A 19818-nucleotide genomic window follows, 5' to 3' on the forward strand; every position below is an offset into this window, starting at 1 on the left:
AAATCCATACTCTTATTAGAAAACAGGCATATAAAAATAATAAAAATAAGATAAAATAAAAACAAACCAGAATAGGACAAGACAACAACAAAAAGTCAAAGAACAAAAGAAACACAGATGTTAAGACACACATAGAAAACCCATAAAAACAAAATGGAAATCATAATATATAAACAAGAAATCTGTAAGGGAAAAAAGTTGCAGACAAAACATTATGAAACAAAAAAAAAAAAGAAGAAAAGAAAAAGAAAAAAAGCCTCCAAAAATACCATTAAGTTTGATTTGTTTTGGTCATCTACTGGGCCTGCCCTTAAGTGTGGTTTGTCTACCCAGTGAGAGTCTGTTGGAGAAAGCTAATTTTTCCTTTACAAGAAGTTATCCCTTGTAATTGCTTCTGGGTTAGGGGTGCAGTATGTGTCTACTTCCCCTCTCAGTGCCGGGACCCCATTTGGGTTCGATTTGGACCACTCAGATGCATGAAGCATGACCTCTGCGTTCACGTATGTACCATTCCTGTTGTGCCCAGGCCTTGTTTCCTTGGTGTCCTCACCCACCCTGGCTCTTGTGACCTTTTCTTGTCTTCCACAGAGTTCTCTGAGTCACGAGGAGAGGGTCTGATGAAGACATCCCGTGTAGAACCAGATGCTCTAAGACCTGTCACTCTCCACACATTGCCCATTTGTGGGTCTCTGTCTTTGTTCCCATCTCCTGCAGGAGGAGCTTCCGTGATGATGGCTGAGCAAGGCACGAGCCCAAGCGTGTGGCAGTATGTCATTAGGAGTCATTCTACCACCACCTTCCTTTAGCAGACAGTAGCGTTTGGTTTTCCCCTAGGTCCATGGCCTATCTAGTCTCAGGTTCTTGGCTATCCCAGGAAGTGTCAGGCATGGGTTCCATCTCATGGAGTAGGCTTGATTCCAATCAGACAGTGACAACCTGAGGTTATTCCGTGGACTCACATGAAGGAAAGAGAGAACCGGCTTCTCTGACCTCCACTAGCCTGCCATGGCAGGTGCATGCCCACCCTACCCCCATATTGACAGAAATAAATATGACTATATATGGTAAAAGATCGTCTCTGCCTTCAAGCCAGTCACCATCACTTATTAAGCATGGTAATGCCCGAAGCCCTGCGTTTGATCCTCGGAACTGCACAAACAGCAAAACGTGGAGGCCAGCGAGTCAGAAGGTCAACATCTGTTTTGGCTACACAAGTTTGAGGCTAGCTTGGGTTATATGAGAACTTGCTTTGCATTTTTAAGGATTTTTATGAAATTGTTAGGGGTCTCATGTGGAGGGGGTTAAGTGAAGTTCAGCCTACGGCTGGAGGGGATTAACACGGCTATCCAGAAATCATTCAACCTGGGGATTATTGTACCAAATAGGGAAGTCAGAAAGAACTCAAGAGGAAATGAGAATATGTAGCGGGTTTCTTTATGTTTTGTGAGCATTACACGCAGGGATTGCCCCCAAAAGTTGTGCCTAAATTTCCCAGCCCATCTGGAAAATCTGGTTTGCAGGGCAGGCACACCGGAAGCTGCACGACTCACGGCGCTGGGCCACTAGGGGGCGCCAGGCAAGCGGCGACCTTAACAGCGGGATGGCTGCGGCACGGTTACTGCTGCGCCTGGCCGGACGCCTAGAGTCAGTGAACTTCACGCAGAGTGTGTGTGGCCTTCTGGGGGCCGGGCGGGGACCCGGGCCATGGCACACGCACTGCAGCTTGGAGCGAGGACAGCTTGTCCTTTCCAGCCATTCATTCCCCGGCGCCTCGGAGAGACTTCCAATCCAGGTCTGGTCAGGGAGTCGGCAGGGAAAGTGAGGGCGGATTGAGGACAGGGCGGGTGGCAACAGGCCAGCTCCCACCGCCGGCACCTCTAATTTCTGAAAGTCCCACCCTACTTTTCCAAGCCTTAGCCCGATCAACTCCTTCTTGTCAGAGACCCCCTTTCTGCCCTTTTGTGGCTCTGGACCAGAAGCCTGGGGGCTCCAGGACCGAGCTGCCCCCAGATAGAGGTGTGGATGTGGGTGTGGCCGTTATTCTTCAGTCCAGTGATCAGACTGTCTTGTTGACCCGAAGGACATGCACTCTCCGCATTTCCCCCAACGTCTGGGTCCCTCCAGGTGAGCACCTAGGAACAGACGCTGTGGGAGACAGTGTCCTTTCCCTCCACATTGCTACTGGGTGTCAGTCCTGTACAGTGGATGCCCAAGGTCTGTGTCCACAGCTACAAACTTCCTCTGCCCACTGGAAGATGGGCTCCCTGGTCGAGACAACCACCGTTCACTATCGGGTCTGTTCTTCTTGCAGGTGGCCACATGGAAGTTGATGAGGAGGTACCAAGTCTGCCGACTCAACCAAGAGATCTATGAGTGGGGTCACCTTGGGTGTAGGCTGAGGGACAAAGGGGGTTACACTTTGGACATCCTGACCTGCTCCCTTTGACTCCCAGGTCCTGGAGTGTGGCCTTCGAGAGCTGCAGGAAGAGTGTGGGCTTCAGCTGCCTCTGGCCCAGGTCTCTTGTGTCCTTCTGGGGTTGTGGGAGGTGAGACAGACTTTCAACGACCCCTAAAGCCCATGGAACAACCCTTATCTGCCTTGGCCACTGGGGAAAAGAAATGTGGGTAGTGTGGGTTACCCAAACCACAGCTCTCACCTCTGTCCCTCTTACCTGTTCCCTACCACCCACTCCTTGGGCGTTGGACCAGCATTTTGTCTCTCTAAAGCTCTACTTACAAAGTTTCAAAACCAGGAATTCTCTCCACATGCTACATTGGTGGTGTTTTGCTTTGTTTTAGTCTGCCTACCCTCCTAGGCTGAGCTGGGGTTTCCCCAAATACCATCACCTCATTCTCTATGTTCTTGTGACCTCCCAGGAGTCAGAGCAGGAGCTCCAGGTAGGCCTGGCAGTAGAGGACAGGATAGAGCACCTGGTTCTGACTGGGACTCCAGACAAGGGGAGATAGCAAGCTGCCCTTGCCCCTGGTCTGTCTTCTGCCTCCTTCTCCTAAGTGATGGATCAATATGTCTAACCCCAGGCCCGGATCCAAATAAATCCAAATGAGGTGAGTGCCTTTATGTGGCTGGGGCCAGATGTAGCAGCAGTTGTGGCCGCCACAGAAGATGGCACTGAGACACCCAGACTTCTCCAGACCTTACCACCTTCTCTCTGGTAAGAATTTTACTTTAGCTATCAGCATACAACAACATACATGCATATGCATACATGGGGAAGATTGCAGTTTGGAGTTGCATGTAGTTTGTGGAAGAGATTTAGAGAGCAAGTTGGTCTATTGATAATTAAAAGACCACCTGAGATCAAAGACTCCAAATGTTAAGGGTTCACCGTCCAGCTGACTAGCACTGAAGCCCTTGGTCTGAGCCCCTACTCTCCTATAGTGCACTCTCCTTGAGTGTTTCCTTTCTGCTGTGTGAGGCTAACACTCGCTTGCCTTATGTAATAGCTGGGAGGATTAAATGGCCCAACATACTAAAGTTCATGTAAGCTACAAGGCACAGCCTAGACAGAAACTGTCATACTCCAGTGCAACCGAACTGAAGGACGATGGAGGAACCCGACCTCTGGTCCTGCCCATGTCCACTCTCCTGCGGACAACCCCAGCCACAGCAGAGGACGGAGAGCGGGTCAGCGCTGGAACCAAGTTTGCTCTCAGGCTCTGGCTGCAACATCTGGGCAGCTGAAGGTAAGGAATGACGTGAGGGCCCCACAGCACTGGGTTGAGGCAGTCTAGTGATCTTACAGATACCGTACGTTTGCTGTGAATGCCTCTGCTCCCTCCAGGTTTTACATGGAGCCCGGACCAGCAGAGGAAGGACTGGGGTCTGCGAGCTGATGGCTCCAAAGACTTCTGCTGTAAAAACCTGAGACCTGAGTTCAATGCCTAGAATCTCTTTCAGATGGCAGGAGGGGTTCTACTCCAAAAAGCTGTCCCCTAATGTCCACATGCCATGCAAAGGCACATATGCCCAAATACACAGTAATAAAAATTTTTAAACGTTTTCTAAAAGTGAAAAGACGGAACATGGACCCTCTTCCCCACAAACCAGGGGTCTGGAAATCACAGAACATTCACAACCTTTATTGTAGGCAAGAACCCTGCTACACCTCTGGGAACAGAAAGTAAAATCACAACATAGGGCCTTGGCCCTACAAGGGCCTGAGTACTGGGAAGGAGAACACAGAGCCCCCAAATCCCACAAAAGGTGCAGAATGATCTAGGCCTGACCACAGGTCACTAGAAGCATAGGCCCTTGGTTGTTTAGCATAAGAAACATTGTGAACTTAAATATATAAATAGAGAGACCCAGGCAGTAGGCAGGCCAAGCCCTGCTCCCGAGGCCCTGGGCACCGCAACTAAGGCCTTGTTTCCTCCTCAAGTCAGACTGGGAAGCAAAAGGCAGGGAGTGTCATCTTTGGATAATTTTGGGTTTTCTTATTTATGTACAAAAAAGAAATCTGCAACCCAAAATAGAGTTCTCTGCCCATCTCTGAAGCTTCACGTCTCAGATCTGCCTGCCACCTGTGTGGCCAACGGGAACAGAATGGACATGAAAAGGACAGTTTGGTTTGGGAAGGGAAGGCGTCTTGGGGGCCAGCAAAGTGCCTTTTCCCCAAGAGGCTGTAGATCTGGTATAGGCTGAGGATCCCCCTCTTCCTTCTGCTCCTCTCTCTCCATCTGCCTCCCACTGCCTAGGTCACCATACCCAAAGGAATGTGCAACCGTCAAAATACTTCTAAAAACAGACCCCAACACCCTTTAAAACAGGTTAAATGTTAACCCTTTGAGTACCGGCCTTATTAGGCAGAGATAAGACCAATCAAAGACCCCTGAGGGATCAGGGTAGCCAGGGGTTGGGACTGAGCAGATTTGCTCAGTGCTGGGGGAGCAGTGAAGGTTTCGTAATCCAAGTAACTCAATCCAAGGAAATGACATCTGACCGACAGCCAGTCAAAGAGGGACCTGAAGGCAAGGGTCCACCATGCCCTTCCCTCAAGGAACTCCCAGGAGCCACAATGCTGCTGACACGGCCAGGAGGGGGCGCTGGAGTGGAGCTGCGGTGAGAGCTCCCCAGTGTGGGGGCCAGTGGGCCCAGGAAGTGGGAAGGGGTTCCCCGGTACTGGAAGAAGTGGCCGAGGGTGTCCTGTTCATCTAGCGAGGTGATGACAGAAGGACCGTAGTGCTGGGGATGAAGAGCACAGCTGTGGTTTCCCTTGCCTGCCACCTCCCGGTGCTCACCTGGGAACTGTTTTATGGGGACCAACCCTTATGATCTCAAGGCATTCTTGAGAAGAAAAGAGGGGGACCTCGCCAACTCTGCCCTACTTCCCCAGACCGTTCCCCGTGCCTTGCCATAGACAGTCCCTCCAGATACCTAGTGGGTGTCGCCAATGTGTGGAACACCCACTAGGAAAGGCTCTGCATACAGGCAGGGGTGAGTAGGCAGAAAGAGAACTGCATGGCGGGAGTCGGGAAGGCACAGATGTGAACATGAAGTGCCAGCTGGAACAGGGAGATAAGCTGCTACCCTCTCCTCCCACAGGAAAGCATTTTGAAATCCCTAGGGAAACCAGGCAGGGAAAGACAATGCCATCAGTATCTAGGAAGGGCTCTTCTGAGGGCTGACTACTTACCTGACTCTCAGTCTGAAGGAAAGAAAATAAATCTAAACCTGGTGGAAAAGGAAAAATCACAATCAACCCCCTTCTAACTCCTTCACCACAAGAAAACATCCTCCTACCCCCAGGCTCTGCAAAGAAACAAGTCTAGAGAGTGTATAACAGGGCAGGACCCCACCCACCCACTTAGGATGCGTGTTATACCTTGGATGTCAGCCCCCAGTGGGAAGGCAGGTGGGTACTCATGTAGTGGAAGGCTGGACAGGAAATCACTGCCCAGGGTGCCCATTGCAGGGCTCCGTAGCACCGAAGATGGCTGATGACCAGATGTCAGGACTCTGAGGGGAGGGAAGGACCTGGAGAAGCCAGCCAAGCACAGACGCCCACGGTCCAGTCCCGTTCCATCCTCCCTTCCCTGTCCCGAGGCCTGCCTATGAGCAGACAGCAGTTCTGCCCTCCTGTCCCCTCTGCCTTTCCTCATACCCTTTGCCTCCGGGAAGGGCGGGGATGGCGGCTGAGGTGACAGGGCAGTGTTTCTTGGTTGGGGGCAGATCTTCCTCATCTGATGAGCTTTCCATTGTCAAGTCAATAACTTCAACCCTCTTCTTATTCTCTGATGGATTTCCCTCCTGGACTGGGCTATACTGGAGGCCTGGGGTGGTTAAGAAGACTGTGTCTCAGAAAAAGGGCCACCCATGATCTAGCTCAATTGGGGAGCAGGGGGTCACTCACCATCCAGCCCATACCCTGGCGGGGGGCAAACCTCAGATGCCTCCTTCTTAGGTTTCATTGGACACCAGGATCCATCTTCCATGAACTGGATCTCATCACAATCCGAACAGGAATTAAGAATTTCCATGAACAAACTAGGGGAGGAGGACATGGGAATTCACTGGGACACCAGTCAGTGCTCTGAGACTCACTTCCTGACTCACTAAGGTTAGCATCCTCATCTGCACTACGCGCCTTACTGGACCTCTCTGAGTCATTGCTGGAACAGCAATAAAGCACAGGCTGGGACTGTAGCTTCATAACAGAGACTCGCTTAGCATGCAGGCCCCAAGTTTGATCCCTAGCATTGTGGGGGCAAGTATGCAAACGAGCTTCACAGTTCAGACAGGGTTTCTCTGTGTAGCACTGGCTGTCCTTGAACTCAGAGATCCGCCTGCTTCTACCTCCCCAAGTGCTGGGATTAAACACATGTGCCACCAGGTCCAGCAAACGGCACAAATTTTAGGTGCAGGCTTAAACCTTCTCAAAAGACAATGTGAGAGCCCTAATGGAGGTTGTACAAGGAGAAAGACTACTTAATGAGATCTGGTGCCCTCTTCTGGCTCGCAGGCATACATGTAGACAGATGGCTGTATATTTAATAAATAAATAAACCTTTAAAAACAAAAACAAAAAAAAGAGAAAAGAAAGTGTCAGGGCATGCACTTAAAAAAGAAAAAAAAAACCTTATTATGCCAATCTAATAAATGCCATTTGTAACAGCAAAAATGAAAAGGAACGCGAGTTGCTAAGCACGGTGGGAAGTTCACGTAGTTGTTATCGGCAACATATCGGAACAATTCACTGTTGGCTCTGCCATTTGCTAATGAGACCTTCCAGGTCTCTCATCTGGAACGGCGGCACTCGTGCTGTGGGGCTGTTATGAGGACTGAGAAAACACTGAGCATGATGTCTTCCCTAAGCCCTTGATGTCACACACACATGGACGACTGAAGGAGATGAGGGTGAGAGCTGGGAGTCAGGAAGCCATAAAGGGGGGGGGGGGCAGCAAAGCCCTACCCATCGATAATAAGGGATTCGTAGGGGGCCTTCTTATCGCACACAGGACATGTCCACGTTGGCTTCTTCTCATTCATCTGTAGATAAAGGGCAGCATCGAAGCTTTGCAGATGGGCACAGGTGAGGGCGCGGCATGGGACAGTCAGGCGCATCTTCCCTAGCTGATGAGAGCAGAGGTCAGTCGAGAAAACTTTGCTCTAGTATCCTTAGGAACCCTCTTCAGACTTTAGCCCAACCCTCCTCCCACTTCCTTTCGCTCCGTGTACCCACCGGGCACATGAGGGACACCCGGAGACTCGTAGTAGCCACCTCACTGTCAGGGTCAGCGGTCAATTTCTCCTTGACTGAAACAAGAGTGAGGCCAGAGCCATGGGGTCAGCGAGGCTGGAAGCAGCCTGGAAGCAGAGAGGCAGCTGAGCGTTGTCTTTGGGGGGCCTGTGGCACGGGACAGGAGCGGATCTATATCTAGAAGGTTGGGTATGGAGAAGAGATTTCTCCAAGATCTTTAACAACTGCAAGGTGAAATGTGGGTTATGTTTGGGATGATCTAGACGGAAGGGAAGCATCACGTGAGGATTAGGTTGAAAGAATTTTAGAGCTTTTCAGTACAGAGAACTGTATCTTAGTGGGGGTGGACCTGGGGTCTTGGAGATGCAGAAGTGTTGTCTGATTGGGAATGCAAAGCTATTTGCATTGCTTGAGGATCTAATTCCTCACCCGCAGAGGCTGAGGAGAAGCACGGGGGGGGGGGGGGGGGGGGGGGGGGGGCAGCTGGAGATCACGTAAGAGAGTTTGTGATAAAGCCTGGAGGGCAGCAGGAACCCCAGACCCCAAGGTGGGAGGAGGAAAAGGCTGGTACTCACTCAGTGCCCGGGAATGGTCTGGATTCCGGATGCCCTTCGCTCTGAGTTTTTGTAGAAGGGTCCCTGCGGTCAGCTGCCTCACCAGGTACACAGACAAGGAGTAATTCTACTTGGGGGACGGGGAGGGGAAATTAGCTGCTGCTTCCTGCTTCCCCCTTCCCCACATGCTCTGTCTCACGAAGACCAGAGACGGTGGCCTTAAGCAGAGAGGCCCATGAAGAGCAAGATGAATCCCCAACCTCAAACTAGATGGCTCCCCTGAAGCCTCTGCAGGCCTTCTGGTTATGCTCACCCGTCCAAACTCAGATGACCAATTAACCACAATGGTGTTGGGAACCGTGGCCGAGAGCCGAGCCAGGGATGTGATGTTGATTGGACGGCTGGGCCTCTTGGGCTCAGCTCCATTCTTGGTTGGGGGGAGGTAACCCTGAGGAAGGGAGGGACTTGTTAGAGACAGAGTGCTGGGAAGGGGTTCAACTCTCAGAAATCCTGTCTCAGATTACTCTGGAGGGAGGCCAGTTCGCTCAGGAGCAAAGGAGTTGGGATCCACTCTGCGGTGGCAACGAGGGCCCCACACAGGGCGGGATGAGAGGTTCACTTCCGGGGGAGGAGCTTATTCATTAACCAAGGAGCCAGGAACCCCAGTCACTGGGTCCCAGGGAGCTACAGGGACAGTCCTCATCTTCCAGTTTCGGCTGCTGTCTTAACATCTTAGAAGTCTTTTCTAAACTTTTATGTTAAACTAGTGCCCCTCGCCCGGGTTCCAACAAGAATTATTCAGCCCTCTTTTACTTATTTCTTACTAATCCTTTGAGAATTTCACACACGTGTTCCAATCCTATTCACTCCCATCCTCGATTCTTCCCAGAACCACCCACTCCTGTACTCACCCAACTCTCAGCCCCTCCTTACTGATATATCAAGTAGAGTTTGTGTTGCCCAAATACTCTTGGATGTGTGGTCTTCCACAGAGGCATGCTCGGCCTACGAGTCAGCCCTATCTTAACACTCTCTAGATTATAGTGATTCTGCCAATAAACTAAGCAACCACTACATAGCGGGCACTGGGCTCAGCATATCTTTTTTTTTTGATTTATTTATTAATTATGCATACAGTATTCTCCCTACATATATCCTATAGGCCAATAGGGGGCACCAGATCTCATTACAGATGGTTGTGAGCCACCATGTGGTTGCTGGGAATTGAACTCAGGACCTCTGGAAGAGTAGTCAGTGTTCTTAACCTCTGAGCCACCTTTTCATAAGAGGTTTTTACTTAACGTTTGTTGCCAAAAGGGAAGAATCTTTACCTACCGGCAGGGGGCAGAGTTTCCCATTAACCTTGACAAAAAGGTTAGGCGGAAAATAGTCCTCCTGAGGGCAGCTGGTCTCACAGAGACAGAACCTGGTGGGAAAGGATAGGATGAATGGGTAAGTGTCGGTTTTCTGGGGTGAATCGAGCACTGAAGCAGGGAACTCTAGAAAAAAAAAAAAAAGAGAGAGAAGAAGTTGGAGATAATGTGTAGCCCCCAGTATCCTGAAGAGTCCCAGGGCCAGAGTGGACTGGGCAGGACCAGGAGAGGAGTATGCCAGCCCCCTATTTAGCGCCCGTCCTTGTTAAGCAGCAGCTCACCTTAGCTGCACCTGTATAGTATAATCGCACTTGGCTCCCGGCAGAACCTCCCTGCAACAAGAAAGACATGTCAGTTCAGAGGGTGGAGGTGGACAGAGAGAAAGATGTCCAGGGCACAGACAGAAGACAGGCAAAAGAATGAGAGACAAAGTAGAACAGAGAAGAAAGGCAGAGGCCAGAGGACAGTCCCCAGAGATGTACCTGGACGTAAGGATCTGCTGCACCTGCTGCGGGGTGAGCGCAAAGGTAAAGTGTGCTTCCTCAAACCTCTGGCTGGAGGTGGATGCTGAGGACACAAAGGCACAGTCACTCCCAAGCCCAGGCCTGAGAAGCCACCTGCTCCCATCCCAGACCGCTGAGCCCACAAGATTAAAACCTCAGTGGGGAGAAACAAAAGCAGCCGGAACCAGAATCCAGAAAGGGACTCTGAGGGACCACAGCCAGCCTTACCGAGGGTGGTGGGCCGGATGAGCTCCCCATAGACTTCATAGAAGGGCAGTGGTTTCATGGTGACATCGGGGTGCACAGGCTGGGGCAGAGGAGGGTGCAGGTCCACCTCCCGCTTAGGGCCCAGCAAGGTGCCAGGGGTTAGAAGGGAGGGAGGAATGGGAGCTAGAGAGCCGGGGGAGCCTACAGGAGAGGCGCCAGGGGGCAAGGAGAGCAGCGGGAAATCAGAGGGCCCCAGGCTCTTCCGGGGAAAGCGGCGGCGGTAAAGCTCTTTGATCTTCATCTGGACACTGGGGGCACAGCTGGACTTGAGGAGGTGCAGGGCCTTGGCCAGGAGCTCGTGCTTCCGTCCACTCTTGTTCCGGCCGGCGAAGCCAAGGAGCACCTGGAGCTCAGACACTCGGAAACTCATCACCATGTGCTGGAGAGAAGAGCCCAGAAATGGTCCCCGATCACAAAGGCCTATCCTCCTGATGACAGACGCGGAGCTCCTGGGGGACAGTGGAGGAGCTGACCCGACTAGCTGAATCCACAGGGACTACCTAGCCCCATCCCCTCCCCTAATCCAGACATTCCCTTAAGCTGATTATAGTCTCTCCCGGGTTCAGACTCTCAGGGTGTTTCTAGCCTCCTGGGAAAAGCATAGGACACTAGGAGAAGAAAAGGATTGGGGAACACCGGGCCCCATGGGGAAGAAAGAGGACAGGTGGCTAGCCGATTGTACTTCCCACCCACCCCTCCCAATCACCTCAATCCACCTCTATTCTCCCCATATCTCTGAATTGAAGCTTTTATGGTCAGGGATTTAAATCAGAGTTGAACACTCCATCTTTATCACCACCATCCCGCCCCTGCGCACGCAAGCACGCACACGCAAACACACACACACACACACACACACACACACACACACACTTTTTTTTTTTGGATTTTCGAGACAGGGTTTCTCTGTAGTTTTTGGTGCCTGTCCTGGAACTAGCTCTTGTAGACCAGGCTGGCCTCGAACTCACAGAGATCCACCTGCCTCGGCCTCCCAAGTGCTGGGATTAAAGGTGTGCGCAACCACCGACCGGTGCACATACAACTTTTTACATTATTTACGTACCCACACTCCTCTCGTCCTGTTTTACTAGAAGGAAGCTACCAAAACTTGTGGGGAAGAGGGAATCCACAAGCCTAGGTAACTGGCCTGACTTACTCCATCCGCCAAGGACTACTATCTTGATTCTCTCCCTCATACATGGCATACATACCCACACGGGTGGAAACCAGGGCAAAGTTCTCAACAGAGACCCCAGGAGAATGAGATTGGTGTCCATGGACCCGAACACAAAAACAAGGTTTTTTTTTGTTTGTTTGTTTGTTTGGTTGGTTGGTTGCTTATGGTTATTTGAGACAGGATTTCTATATGTACCTTGGTTGTCCTGGAACACACGTGGTAGACCAGGCTGGCCTTGAACTCAGAGATCTGCCTGCCTCTGCCTCCCTAGTGTGTGTGCCATCACTGCCCAGCTCAGAAGTAAGCTCTTCAAGGGTGATGATGACCCAGTGGCTGTCCAGCACAAGGATGGAGCAAACCCAGAAGATAGGCAATGAAGGTCTAAGGTTCTAAGGGATGTCCTCACAAGTGGTTCCCTGAAGACTGGAGGGGGTGGGGCAAGACCAATCTCCTTGTAGGACTCCCTTCTGTGAATACCTAAAAGACCTAGTCACGGGGCAGGTCGGGCAGGTCACGGGGCTCTCCAAGTTCTTTTCCTCTCGGACTCCTTTTTCAGGGATGTAACAAGAACCTTCCCCATTCTTAGCTCCTCCTACTTATTTTTATTTCCCCATCGGCTTTATAACTTATTTTTCCATCCTATAGTTTACACTCCACCTCTCCAACGACAGCGCCTCACCATGCCAGTTCCTCCTTCTCAGCCATCAGGATGCTCCTGCCCCATCCCTTAAAGTACACTCCCATCCAGCCCCGCCCCTTGCGTCTCAGCTGCCAGCTGGTACTTCCCAGGGCTCAGATGCCAACAGCAGCCCCAAAGCCTCCATCCTGAGCTGCAAGTCCCCGGGAGCCTGGCAACATTCGACTCTCATCTCGGAACCCATCCCTACGTCTGCCACTGATTGCTTCGTCTCTCAGTCTGACGGACTCGCCCCTACGCCTCGGGGGCAGCTCTCGGCCGCCCGACACGACCCTGCAACCGCCTACTCCTCAAAGCGGCCACTGCCGCGGCCCCGCCCCCTGTGCCTCGGCCCCCAGCGGCGAGCATCTCTTCCCCCCCCCCCACCCACCCACCGCGCCCCACCCCTGCATCTGCCCCGCGGCCCCGCCCCCGGGGTGCCGCCGCAGCCCCTTCTGCCCGCCCGCCCGCCGCCGCTGCCCGCGCATCCCTGCAGCCCGGCCCTGACACGTCGCCCGCGCCCACCCCGGCCCGCGGCTCCCAGCCCGGTAGCCTCCCCGCCTCGGCGCGCAGCCGAGCGAGTCCTGACGGGGCTGGGGGAGGGGGCAGGTACCTTTAACTCGCCCAGCTCCGCCATCTTGAGACATCGCAGGCGCCCCAGCCCGAGCCGGAGCTCAGGCCCAGGGACCGGCGCAAACTCTCCGCCCCGGCGCCGGCCGCAAAGGCCGCCTGCTCCGCCCCGTCCGGCCCCCTACACCTCCCCTTCCCGGCCCCGCCCGCCGGGCTCCGGACCGCCGCCGGCCTCGCCCCTTCTTCCGCAGCCCCGCCGCCCCGGCGAGTCTCCGGCCAGCCGGCCGGCGACGCAGTGACCCCGCGGGCAGTGTGCGGCGCAGGGATCGCGGGCCCTGCGGGTAACGGAGAGGAGGCGGGCCCGGAGGGACGGGCTTTTAGGGAGCCCAGGGTACTTGAAAGATGGAGGGAAAAGTATCCGGAACTGCCGGAGCTCCAAGAAATGGGGGAGGGGCGGCGAAGTTGGAGCCCTTGTCCCCGGGAGCTGCAAGTTTAGCCAGCGAAAGCCCAGAGTTCTGGCAAGTCCGAGAGTGATGCGCTCCAACCCGTTTTAGGGAAGTTGGGGACTTGAGAACTGTCAGAGACGGGTGTTGCCGATCCTTCACCTCCTCCCCGGAACCCACAGCAACTGCGAGCGTAGCTCCTGCTAGCGCCACCCGACTCGAGGCTTGACCGCAACAAAGTTGGGTGCGGAAGGGAAAGACTTACCTGCAGAGTCGCGGGGGTGTGGGCCCCGGTGCGGAAAGGGCTCGCGCCGCTCCCGCAGGCTGCACAGCCGGGCTTCGGTCCGGCCGCTGGACGCTGCAGCCGCAGCTCCGCCCGGGCCAGAGCTCCGCCCGGCCGAGCGTTGCTGCTGAGGCCGCCCCCTCCAGGAGAAGCCCGCCAGGACCTCGGAGAGGGGAGAGAGGCGGAGCCCAGAGCCGAGCGGGCGCTGTTAACTCCTCGGAGCGCTTAGGAGAGAGGAGACTAGGCGTCCAGACTCTCAGTAACTCTGTGATCTCTTGCCGAGTGTAACGACGGCGCTGGGCGGGGAGGCAAGAGTGTGTGCACCGGGAGTCTGATTTTTTTTTTTTAAGGAGGGTCTAGGATGAGGTCTCCATCTGCCTAGGGGGAAGCCTGGACTACCAATGGAAAATAAACAATTTAAACCCTACAGATGGCCCTCTCATCCCAGACCTCCAAATATGCTTACAGTAACTAGGGGTCCCACCATTTCGGTGTCGTTCATAAGGAACACAGGGAAGGTACACATACAATTCTGCCCCCCTTTGAAATGACTACTCCCTCCTCCAACGCTTTGCCCCTCCCTCAGTGGGCCCTATCACAACCAAGCTGGCCACTCACTTGCAGACTTGAGTAATTGATTTCTTTTTTTTTTTTCCGTTTTGTTTTGTTTTTGTTTTTCGACACAGAGTTTCTCTGTAGTTTGGGGGCTTATCCTGGAACTAGCTCTTGTAGACCAGACTGGCCTCGAACTCACAAAGATCTGCCTGCCTATACCTAATGCTGGGATTAAAGGCCTGGGCCACCACACCCCGCATGAGCAATTCTATTCTATGAACTTAACTACTTTAGTGGAGTGTGCCTTATCCTAGCTATAGTCGTTTGGGGCCTACGGGATAATGTCATTGTCCATTAAATATTTGACAAGGGGGGAGATGAGTATTAAAGTGCTAATCGGGGATTGTTAGGTGCTGGGAGCTTAAAACCTTTCAAAAAAAAAGCTCAGTCTACAGCAGAGGCAAGTTGTCATACAAACAATGAGCATGCAAAAAATTAAAAGCTTTAGCAAATACTAGGAATAATCCCGTTTAGTTTAAGCCTTCAGTGTAATCCTTCTCATGAGCACCCGTCCAGGCTGCAAGTCATCCGGTGCTAACAGTGTTCCTAGGTACCCTATAAACCACAGTTGACTACTTCTGGATTTTGTTCCTCGGGAAATGAGCACCCTCTCCTAACGCTGGGCCTGGAAGCGCCATAATCCTTGCTGCCTGAAATGATGGGCCCCTAAAGCTAAATTGAGACTAAGTATTTGGCCCTAAGTCCCATCTGCTGCCTCCAGCATCTGGGTCTTAATCAGGCCCTGATGCTTTTTGTCTGTTCTGGGGGTGGAACCCGGAACCTTGTACATGCCAGGCAAAGGCTGTGCTGCTGAGCTGCTGGTACGGTCACCTGAGCTCATTGATGATCCCGCTCATTGATGATCCCTATTCTTTTGTTTCTCCTTAAACTTGATGTCCCTTTTTATCCAAGACTTTGTGACCCTAGACCCCAGGTGAATAGGTATAGAAAAGTAAATGTATAAATCAGATATTCACTGACAATAAACTATAAAGAAATTTCCTACCTCTCTCCCCACCTCCACAGATAGGGTTTCTCTGAGTTAACAACCCTGGCTGTCCTGGAACTTGCTCAGTAGACCAGGCTGGCCTCAAACTTGCAGAGATCTACCTATCTCTGCCTCCCAAGTGATGCCATTAAATGCGTGTGCCACCACTGCCCAGGCATAAAGGAATTTCTAATTCTTTGATGTACATATAACTTTACCACTTATTAAAGATGAAAGTAGCCATGTATGGTGGCATATACCTTAATTAAGTGCTTTTTGTTTGTTTTAATGAAACTCAAGTTAGAAACTCAGAGCAAATTTTTAAAAACCAAACTTTCTAACAATGCAATCCAAAGATATACTAATTTGACACACACTAAGGAGTGATGATAGGAAAATATTTTAAAGTATTTATTTTCCATAATTAAGTCATTATGTTTCTATAAAAACAGAAAATATTGTCAATACTTGAAATTTACGTATGTCAGTTATACCTCAACAAAGCTATAAAAATATACTACAGAGAATAAGCCTCATCTTAATTGTTGGTAATATAATGAAAGAGGGTCTCCTTAAAGTGTTAATTTGTAGCTGGATATGTCTCCCATCTGTAATCCCAGCGTACCGAAGGCTGGCAAAGCAACTTGTTTGAGGTCATCCTGGTCTGTATGGTGAATTCCACTCCAGCCAAGAATATATGATAAGACCAGTCTTAAAACAAAATTAAAAATTAGCTGGGTAGGGTACCACATGCCTTTAATCCCAGTACTTGGGAGGCAGAGGCAGGCAGATCATTGTGAGTTCCAGGACAGCCAGGGCTGTGTAGTGAGACATAAAAAAAATTAATCTGATCACTTGGGAGATGAAGGCCTGAAGAGCAAGAGCTGAAGGTCCAGCAGGACGTGATGGAGGACCATCAATCCCAGTATTTCAAAGGCAGAAGCAGGCAAATCTCTGTGAGTTTGAGGACAGCCTGGTCTATAGATCTAGCATAGATCTGGTTACAGGACAGCCAGGGCTACACAGAGAAACTCTGTCTCAGCAGAAAAAAAAAAAAAGTTCAAAGCCAATCTGAACTACATGAAACCCTGTCTTTAAAAAAAAGGGGGGAGGGCTCAGGAGGTGTAGTAAGATGGCTCAGTCAGTAAAGGCGCCTGCCGACCTGAACCCACTCTCTCCACATGGTCAAGAGAGAGGACTAACTTCCAAAAGTCATCATGTAACCTCATGCCAGGATAAATATAAATGACAATAATAAAAGATAAATTAAGACTGGGGTTAGAGGTTTAGCTCAGTGATAGAGCATGTGCCTGGAACCCTGGATTCAGTTCCAGTATGAATGCGAGGTTGCATATCCCAGTGTCATACAGGGCTAACAGAAAACTGGGGTGCCTCAATTTCATCCTCTTGGCAAGCTCTGTTGATAAGAACCCGGACTGAGATTCAGCTTGGTGGGAGAGCACCTGCCTCAGATGCCTAAGGCCCTGGGTGTACTCCCCAGTTCTCGGCTTGTTTTGTTGTTGTTTGCTGTGAGTCACAAGCGTTATACAGTAAAGGTACAGCTGACAGATCTATAGACAGACCCACAAGGGTACGATCTGGTGGAGAACCCAATTTGCAGAGCTTCGGGAACACCTGTCTTTTGGATAGTCATCAATTCAGTAGAAATCTTGTGAAGCCGTGGCTCTTCTCGCTACCATAATGGAATTCATCCTGAAATACCCCAGCAATGTATAAGTCATTTGTTGAGATAATTTCCTTCTGTATGGGCAACTGAATGTCCTTCTCCATTTTTCCACGCTATGGGGCCCTGGTGTGAAAGCATTCACTCAGCCAAACCTTTGTTCTCGTAGTCAAATCTACATAAGCTACTCCCCCACAACTATGCTTATTGATAGGACTTATTGACAAGAAGAGCCCTGAGCAGGAGGCACTGAGCAGGGAAGACAGCTTGTCTGCTCTTATTGATAAACAGGTCTGGGTGGCTCTGAATTCTCGAACAGACAGCTCTGGAGAGTGTAACCCATTGGCCTTTGCTCTACCCTAACAAGCTGTCAATATTCTCTACTTACCTTTACCTCTCACTTGACACAAGGTCTTAGTCTAGGAAACTGACTGTTTGACCTTTACCCCTAAAATATGCAGGAAAAAAAAAAAAAAAGCTTGGGCTGCTAAATAGCCCCAGAGAAAGAAATTCCTTCTCACCTGAGTACCAGCAGATACAGCACCCTGAAGCTTAGCCGGGAGGGTCAGGCTCCACCCTAATCCTCCAGGTATCTGCCAGAGAGCTTCATAGCCACGCCCCTTCTGAGACATAAGGCACCTGCCTTGTCAGTCTTTTATCCATCATATTGGTCCTCAGAAATGCGTGCTTGGTACCATTGTTATCACCTATGGAATTGCTAACTATGGCTGTGTGGGTATATAAACTGGAAACCTTGTGGGATGGGTAGAACAGCGAGGAACATCGAGAGAGCGTTAGAGAGAACATAGAAAGAATAAATGGGACATGATAAAAAGACTTCTGTGCGTTAATTTATTTCGCTTACCCCCAGACCTTATTAGTCAGTTTTGAGGTTTGTTGTGTATTAGGACCCTTCAGAGACCTAGCGTTGGGTTAGAAAGATACCTCAGTGGATGACAGCACTTTATTGTTCTGGCAAGGGCCCAGAGTTCAGTTCCCAGCACTTAGGACCACCTGTAACTTCAGCTCTAGGGGACCCCACACCCTCTTCTTACCTCCGTGGGCACCTCCCTGCACAGGTGTGGAAAACACACGTACAGAAGATCTAAAATGTGGTATGGACCAGCCACTCTCACCCTGTATGCATCCCTGCCATCTAAGACCTGGAAAAGCGGGGGAGACAAGCAACAGTCCCAGCCCGGGGAGGAGAGAGGGAGCGAGCCTTAGGATGGGAGAAGTGTGCAGGATGGGGATTGGGAACGCAAGGAAAATTCACTATTTGCATTTGAAGTGACAGTTTAAGGGACTGCACAAGAAGAGATTTTTGTCTGAAGGGAGGAGGGAGCCAGGGAAGGGTCTCCGCCATTATTAGTATCACTGACCCCCTTCCAGCCCCATCCTGGGATCAGCTCCCATGAGCCAAAGGCCTGGCTTTCATAACCTAAGCTGTTTCCTGACACATGTGAACACAGCCGAATGAACTCTCCCTTTCTAGACCATTCTCTCTGGTGTTTCTTAGTTTTCCCACCCAAACCTCCTTCAAATATGAGGAACGTTCGAGTCCTCGATCATCTCTTGTAACTGAGAGCAAGGGGAAAAAGAATCTACTTAGAAATGACTGAACCCCTTCAGCCCCCTCTTGGCAATTTCCCCTTTCTCTCTGTCTTCTCTCCATTTTCTCACCCTTTAAACACCCCCGACCCCTTTGTGCCCACACGAATCTCAAAACCAACATCTCCCTTCTCTGTGATCTGATCTACGGATCTGAGCTGCATGTCGGCCTCAGCCGAGCTCTGCGCCGGTTCCCTCAGCCCATGTAGACCCGGTTTTCCACAGCGGTTTCTCTGCTTTCTCAGGAGCCGGACTCAGGCGCTGCCAAGCCCCTGCTGTGTGACCCGGCTTCACCCAGCAGGGGGCGGGCTGAGGAAGGAACAGGGAGGGTTCTGCTTGTAGGCCACTAGGCCTAGGTTCCAGATTTTGGAGGAACTCATTCTCAGGTTAAGTAGCCAGGCTGAGGGTCAGTCAGATGACTGAGGAATCCAATCTTTCTGTCGCTTCCTTCTTTCAAGAATCAGATTTCTCTCACTGTGGACCCAGTCACTTGTCTATTGGAAACTGCTTTAGGAAATATGTGTATCGCTTTTTTAAATTCAGATTTTTTTTCTTTAGCCCTATGTGCACCTGAAACAAAGAATGGTGATCACACGAGACCCTGTGTGTCTAATATAGGCAAGACTTTAACAGAATGCTTTATTTATTTTCTTACCCTTCTTGTGTGTGTGTGTGTGTGTGCACTCGTGTACGTGCGGCACGCGTGTGGAGGTGGGAGGACCATGTTATCGGTTCTCTTCTTCCACCAAAGACCCGGCAGCCCGTGTGCTTACTGCCTGAGATATCTGCAGGCTCCCAGTGGGATTTCTTTTTAACTGTGTGTGAGAGAGAACACGTGAGGACCCGCAGAGGTTAGAGGTGTTAGACCCCTTTGGAGATGGACTTACAGACCGTTGTGAGCTGCCCACCATGGGTACTGGAAGTCAGAGCTTCTTGCAGACGAAGCTCTCTGCAAGAGTCGTACTGCTTCTTCTTTCGTTTTTAGCTTTTGTTTCTTTGGTTTTTAAGTCAGGATCTCTCACCATAGACTGGGGCTGGCCTCAGACTCACAGAAATCTACCTACCTCTGTCTCTGTGATGTACCACTACCACAGGCTCAGTATTTATTTTTAACTGTTGAAGCACCTCTTCATCCCCAGATAAAATATTTTAGAATGGCCATCATAAAGAAAAATACCTAGATCGGGCAAGTGACTCAGCAGTTAAGAGCACTTATTGCGGCCCAGTGAGGTGGCATAGGCCTTGAGTCCCAGCATCTGGAGGCAGAGCTGGGAGGATCTCTGTGAGTTCCATGACAGCCAGGACTACGTTGTGAGATCCTGTTCAGAGAGAGAGAGAGAGAGAGAGAGAGAGAGA

At 51.1% G+C, this 19818-nt stretch overlaps 2 protein-coding genes across 9 annotated transcripts; one reads left to right on the plus strand and one right to left on the minus strand.

Moving 5' to 3' along the window:
* Nucleotides 1-1316: 1316 nt before the first annotated feature.
* On the plus strand, nt 1317-4021 carry Nudt17 (nudix hydrolase 17). Of its 4 annotated transcripts, none has more exons than XM_085677964.2 (8): nt 1317-1792; nt 1941-2124; nt 2312-2337; nt 2454-2546; nt 2878-2898; nt 3040-3173; nt 3547-3705; nt 3804-4021. In XM_085677964.2, the coding sequence occupies exons 1-7, from the start codon at nt 1601-1603 to the stop codon at nt 3701-3703; spliced, it is 807 nt and encodes a 268-aa protein (XP_085534090.2). In that variant the 5' UTR covers nt 1317-1600; the 3' UTR covers nt 3704-3705; nt 3804-4021. The 4 variants fall into 4 exon arrangements, with proteins under 4 accessions (XP_085534090.2, XP_085534092.2, XP_085534089.2 ...); XM_085677963.2 differs by having other exon boundaries at nt 1321-1792; nt 1912-2124; nt 2800-2898; XM_048447063.3 differs by having other exon boundaries at nt 1324-1792; nt 2800-2898.
* A 59-nt stretch (nt 4022-4080) lies between these two features.
* Nucleotides 4081-13725, minus strand: Pias3 (protein inhibitor of activated STAT 3). 5 transcript variants are annotated; one of them, XM_085677960.2, is made up of 14 exons: nt 13547-13725; nt 10377-10864; nt 10128-10212; nt 9927-9977; nt 9608-9698; nt 8586-8720; nt 8294-8399; nt 7701-7774; nt 7431-7591; nt 6372-6505; nt 6123-6291; nt 5844-5995; nt 5655-5692; nt 4081-5203 (listed from the first exon to the last, which is right to left on the minus strand). In XM_085677960.2, the coding sequence occupies exons 2-14, from the start codon at nt 10789-10791 to the stop codon at nt 4937-4939; spliced, it is 1878 nt and encodes a 625-aa protein (XP_085534086.1). In that variant the 5' UTR covers nt 10792-10864; nt 13547-13725; the 3' UTR covers nt 4081-4936. The 5 variants fall into 5 exon arrangements, with proteins under 5 accessions (XP_085534086.1, XP_085534087.1, XP_085534084.1 ...); XM_085677961.2 differs by having other exon boundaries at nt 10377-10794; nt 13547-13724; XM_085677958.2 differs by lacking the exon at nt 13547-13725 and adding an exon at nt 12882-13013 and having other exon boundaries at nt 5844-5977; nt 10377-10794.
* Nucleotides 13726-19818: the final 6093 nt, after the last annotated feature.

Source organism: Myodes glareolus, chromosome 17 (assembly GCF_982192425.1).
Source record: "Myodes glareolus chromosome 17, mMyoGla1.1, whole genome shotgun sequence".
Lineage (NCBI taxonomy): Eukaryota > Metazoa > Chordata > Mammalia > Rodentia > Cricetidae > Myodes > Myodes glareolus.

What these genes read in the sequence shown, in the direction of transcription:
- Nudt17 (XM_048447063.3), top strand. Translation starts at nt 1,601, where the DNA reads ATGGCTGCGGCACGGTTACTGCTGCGCCTGGCCGGACGCCTAGAGTCA. An exon ending in CAACGTCTGGGTCCCTCCAG is followed by an intron (nt 2,125 to 2,311) that starts GTGAGCACCTAG and finishes TTCTTCTTGCAG; the next exon opens with GTGGCCACATGGAAGTTGAT. An exon ending in AGTCAGAGCAGGAGCTCCAG is followed by an intron (nt 2,899 to 3,039) that starts GTAGGCCTGGCA and finishes GTCTAACCCCAG; the next exon opens with GCCCGGATCCAAATAAATCC.
- Pias3 (XM_085677962.2), bottom strand. Translation starts at nt 12,905, where the DNA reads ATGGCGGAGCTGGGCGAGTTAAAG. An exon ending in AGACCATTCCCGGGCACTGA is followed by an intron (nt 7,775 to 8,293) that starts GTGAGTACCAGC and finishes CTCTTGTTTCAG; the next exon opens with TCAAGGAGAAATTGACCGCT. An exon ending in GAATCCCTTATTATCGATGG is followed by an intron (nt 6,506 to 7,430) that starts GTAGGGCTTTGC and finishes CTCCTCCCCTAG; the next exon opens with TTTGTTCATGGAAATTCTTA.